General features: G+C 43.6%; 1 protein-coding gene across 1 annotated transcript; it reads left to right on the top strand.

The window, feature by feature from the left end:
* The first annotated feature begins 211 nt into the window (after window positions 1-211).
* On the top strand, window positions 212-4,721 carry LOC131875232 (uncharacterized). Its single transcript, XM_059219300.1, has 5 exons — window positions 212-1,207; window positions 1,484-2,605; window positions 2,688-2,831; window positions 2,940-3,350; window positions 4,497-4,721. Exons 1-5 carry the CDS (start codon window positions 212-214, stop codon window positions 4,719-4,721), a joined length of 2,898 nt encoding a protein of 965 aa, XP_059075283.1.
* The last annotated feature ends 298 nt before the right edge of the window (window positions 4,722-5,019 follow it).

Genomic DNA, 5,019 nt, shown 5'->3' on the forward strand with positions numbered 1-5,019 from the left:
ATGAAAAAATTTGGCTTGGAATATTTCAGTGGTATCAGAGCCAAGATCTTGCCATCCTGTGAACAATCTGTCTATGAGTGACAGAGAAAAGAGGTACATTGCAAGGGAAGACAAGAAGGTTGGAAAATAGTTCCAGCCTTATGAGGCTCTAGAAGGTCAGACAACTTCAGAGATCTTGAGGGCTCATTGGGAGTCTTCTCAGGAATCAGATATGGCAGAGGGTGAGAGATCAGTTGGGGGTAACGAGAGAGTTACCAACAATAGAGATGACAGTGGGAAAGGAAGAGAAAGATCTATGAGTCCCAGAAAGAGATTTGAAAGAAAGATGGATGCCTTGATGGACATGGTATCTCTCATGATGGGGAAAGTGGGTCAAAATACCACTCCACAAAACAACTCAGGGCATAGAGGAGAGCATAGTGCCTCCAACCAGCATGATGGACATGCAGCCCGGACTGTGTCAAACAACACTTATATTTCTTCCAAGCCATTCAAACCCACCTTTTTGGCACCTGAAAACACTCAGCCAGAGCTTGAAGAGAATGCTTCATTCGTGGAGCAGTTGAGACTTGGTCGTGCAGAGTATGATTCTCTACCTGACGACATCAAGATGGATATGTCCTATAACGATTTCATGGATCATAAAAGGAAAAACAAAGGACAAGGGAGACACTATGATCAAAGAAGACCATCAAATCAAGGAGACTTGTACCAAGCTGTCAACAAGGTGACACTTCCACACTTTGACGGGAGTGATACCAGTTCAGCCCGAGCTTGGATTCAGAAGCTTGATAACTATCTAGCTCTCAGACCTATGGCAAAAGAGGAAGCGATCAAGTTCGCTACGCTACACCTTGATGGGGTGGCGCATGAATGGTGGTACCATGGCCTAGTTACTCTGGGTCATCGGTCTATCACAACTTATGATGAGTTCACTACTAGGCTCATCGAGAGGTTTGAAAAGAAGGATCCTGAAATTCATTTCAGAGAACTGGCACAATTGAAACAGTATGGCACTGTTGATGCCTACATTGCGGAGTTTCAGAGACTCTCAGTCATGGTGACTGGAATCACGGAGAGGAGATTGGTGATCCTTTTCAGTGAAGGGTTGACAGAACCACTCAAAGGTTGGATTAAAGCCTTTGATCCACCAACCCTGCAGGAGGCCATGAAGAAGGCAAGAAACATGGAGTGGGCTGCTCCTAAGGCAAAATTTCAGTCAAATTCCCCCTTCCAGAAAAGGGATAAAGGGAAAAGACCTAAGCATAGACCTCCTTTGAGACCTCAACACAAGGAGTTCAAACATCACAATCCCCATGTCACTAGGTTGGATCCTGAAACCCTGAATGAACTCAGAAGAAAAGGGTTGTGTTTCCGGTGTAGGGAAAAATGGTCTCAAGATCATGTTTGCCCTAAGGGAGTTAAATTCAATTAGATTGAGTACTATTCTACTGGTGAAAGTAGTTCTGATTTTTCTGACCAGCAATCTGATTTTGAAGAAAGTGAGGTAGAAAGAGCTCCAAAAGAGTCCGGAGATGAGAAGGAAAGTGGTGGAGTTTTGGCTCAGCTTTCAAGCTTCCAAAGAAATGAATCATTCAAGGTTCGAGGGATGATAAAAGGGAAGCGAATCGTTGCCTTGATCGACACTGGAGCAACACATAACTTCATTGATGAAGTTGTGGTAGCAAAGAAGGGGCTGCAAACAGAGGAGTTTGAGGGCTTCAAGGTCATGGTTGCCGATGGATTCCATATTTCATGTACTAAGAAAATCTCGAACCTGACCATGCAATTGGGGAATTACGAAGTCAAGGATGACTTCTATGTAGTCCACATTGGAGATACCGATGCTGTCTTAGGCATTCAATGGTTGTGTTCTCTTGGGGAGATCTCCTTGAATTTGCAGACTATGGAGCTGAAGTTTCAATCTGATGGGAAGAAGATAGTTCTAAGAGGAATGTCCAATGGGGGCCCTCGGGTTGTGTCTTTCAAAAGAATGGCAAGGCTGATCCGTCACGATCAAGTCGAGTGGGTTGCAGAGTGCATGATCCTTCCTGCTAGTCCGGTTGAGACTAAACGAGACCATCCTCCTGATGTTCAGTCTCTACTCACGAAGAAGAGCAAGGTCTTTGCAGACTTGCCTCCTGGACCACCACCTGAACGGGGTTCAGAACATATCATAGAGCTCAAGGAAGGAGCTAAACCGGTGATTACAACTCCATATCGATACCCGAAGAGGCAAAAGGATGAGATTGAGAAGAATATTCAAGAACTCTTGGAGATGGGTTTCATTCGGCCAAGCAAGAGCCCCTTTGCATCTGCCATGGTTCTTGTGAAGAAGAAGGATGGTACCATGCGCATGTGTGTGGACTATCGTGCTTTGAATCAAAGCACCATAAAAATGAGAGACCCCATTCCTAGGATAGATGAGCTCATTAATGAGCTACATGGGGCCAAGTTCTTCTCGAAGATCGATTTGAGATTGGGTTACCATCAGATTCGAATGAGAGGATCGGATGTGGAGAAGATAGCTTTTAGATGTCACTATGGCCATTTCGAATTCTTAGTCATGCCATTTGGGTTGACTAACGCTCTGGCTACCTTTTCAGTCTTGCATGAACCGTGTTTTTCAGAATCAGTTAAGGAGATTTGTGTTGATTTTTTTTGATGACATACTGATTTACAACAAGACTTGGGAGGATCGTCTCAAGCACTTGGAGGAAGTGCTTAGTATTCTGGAATCTGAGAGTTTGTTTGCAAAAGCATCCAAATGTGAATTTGGAATGGAGGAGTTACTGTACCTTGGCCACATAATCAGTGCTGAGGGAGTAAAGGTGGATCCTAAAAAGATCAAGGCAGTAGTTGAGTGGCCACCTCCTGAGAACTTAACTTAGTTGAAAGGTTTTTTGGGTCTTTGTGGTTTTTATTGGAGATTCGTAAAGGGGTATTCACAGAATGCTGCTCCCCTTACTGATCTCACCAAAAAGGGAGCCTTTTGTTGGTCAGAAAAGGCTCAAATTGTTTTTGACAAGTTCAAGAAGATCATGAGCTCGTGCCCGGTTCTGGCTATTCTGGATTTCTCTAAGCCATTCGAGCTGCAGTGTAATGCATCAGGTGAAGGAGTTGGGGCTGTCCTGATGCAAGACAAACACCCTATTGTGTTTGAGAGCCGAAAATTAAGGGGTGTGGAAAGAACATACTCAATTTATGACAAGGAAATGCTTGCCATTATGCATGCATTAGCCAAGTTCAGGCAGTACTTGGTGGGGAACAAGTTTGTGGTTAAGACTGACCATAATAGCCTCAAGCATTTCATGCACCAAAAGGACCTAAATGAGAGGCAACAAAAATGGGTGAGTAAGCTTCAAGCTTACGACTTTGACATTGAATATGTCAAAGGGAAAAATAATATCGTGGCTGATGCTTTATCCAGGAGACCTCATCTTAGCTCATTGTGTGAGCTTACTGCAGATTGGAGAGACATGTTGCTTGCTGATTATGCCAAAAATCAGTTTGCAACCAGCATTCTTGAGGGTACTTTTCATGATGAAAGGTACAAGGTGGTTGAGGGATTGATACACTATAAGGGAAGAATCTTTCTGGTGGCTGATTCTAAGCTTAAGAAGAAGATTCTTTTGACATTTCATGATATTCCGGTTGCTGGTCACCAAGGTTTTTTCAAGACATATAGGCAGATCTGAGAAAGGTTTTCTTGGAAAGGGTTGAAAGGAGAAGTACAACGCTACATTCAGGAGTGTCCTGTTTGTCAAGTGAACAAGAATGAGCATACATTACCAGCTGGTTTGCTGCAACCACTTCCTATTCCCAATCAAAAATGGGAAAGCATCTCGATGGATTTCATCACAGGGTTGCCCAAGGCCCAAGGGAAGGATTGTATTTATGTAGTGGTGGATAGGCTAACCAAATTTTCTCATTTCTTCGCCATTACCAGCACTTTTTCTGCAGCCCAAGTTGCAGATCTATTTTTTCGAGAGGTGTTTAGGCTGCATGGGTTGCCAAAGAACATTGTGAGTGATAGGGATAGCAAGTTCCTAAGTACTTTTTGGCAAGAAGTCTTCAGAATGAGTGGTACTGTGCTCACTCCAAGCACTAGTTACCATCCCCAAACAGATGGACAAACGGAAGTAGTGAACAAGTGGTTGGAAGGATACTTGAGAAACTATGTGTCAGAACATCAGAGAGCTTGGGTCAAGTGGCTGCATATAGGGGAGTACTACTACAATTCTTCTTTTCATATGTCAATTAAGATGTCTCCTTTCTTGGCTCTTTATGGGTATGAAGCACCTAGCTTTGCCGATTTGGTGTTTGGTGAGAGCAGAGCACCCCAAGCCAAGGACTTGTTGCAGCAAAGTCAAGACATCATGAAATCCTTGAAGGATAATCTGCAGATTGCACAGAATCAGCAAAAGATGTATGCTGATCAGAGACGTGTTGAGCGTTCTTTCGAGGTTGGGGATATGGTTTATCTCTGATTGCAGCCTTACAGACAGTCTACTCTCAAGAAGAGTGGAGCTGAGAAGCTCAAACCTTGTTTCTATGGGCCATTCAGGGTCATCAGAAAAGTTGGGGCAGTAGCTTATGAGTTAGAGCTACCTTCTGATAGCCGAGTGTATAATGTTTTCCATGTGTCTCATCTCAAGAAGGCACTTGGACATAATGTGGTTGCTTCATCACAGTTGCCGCCTTTGGATGAGGAGGGATAGTTAGTTCTAATTCCAGAGGAGATACTTGATTTCAGAGAACGTTCTTTGAGGAAAAGAACTATCAGAGAATACCTGGTGAAGTGGAAGAACCTGCCTATGGAGGATGCGACTTGGGAAAGTGATGAGATTCTGTAGCATCCTGGTTTGCGATTGCTTGAGGACAACCAATCTTGGGGAGGGCGGACTGTAATGTCCCCTTCTCAGACCTGATCTTTGACTTGGTCATTATTGGCTTCAGGGCATGATTGAAGAGTTAAGTTGATATATTTAATTAAAAGGTCACGTTTTAATATTATAT

The sequence above is a fragment of the Cryptomeria japonica genome, chromosome 4 (genome assembly GCF_030272615.1).
Source record: "Cryptomeria japonica chromosome 4, Sugi_1.0, whole genome shotgun sequence".
Classification (NCBI taxonomy): domain Eukaryota; kingdom Viridiplantae; phylum Streptophyta; class Pinopsida; order Cupressales; family Cupressaceae; genus Cryptomeria; species Cryptomeria japonica.

Bases quoted from the DNA above. Each gene is read 5' to 3' on its own strand.
- LOC131875232 (XM_059219300.1), top strand. From the start codon at position 212: ATGGCAGAGGGTGAGAGATCAGTTGGGGGTAACGAGAGAGTTACCAAC. The intron at 2,606-2,687 runs GTCTTGCATGAA...ATTTACAACAAG, and splicing joins ACGCTCTGGCTACCTTTTCA to ACTTGGGAGGATCGTCTCAA. The intron at 2,832-2,939 runs GTGGATCCTAAA...AGATTCGTAAAG, and splicing joins TCAGTGCTGAGGGAGTAAAG to GGGTATTCACAGAATGCTGC.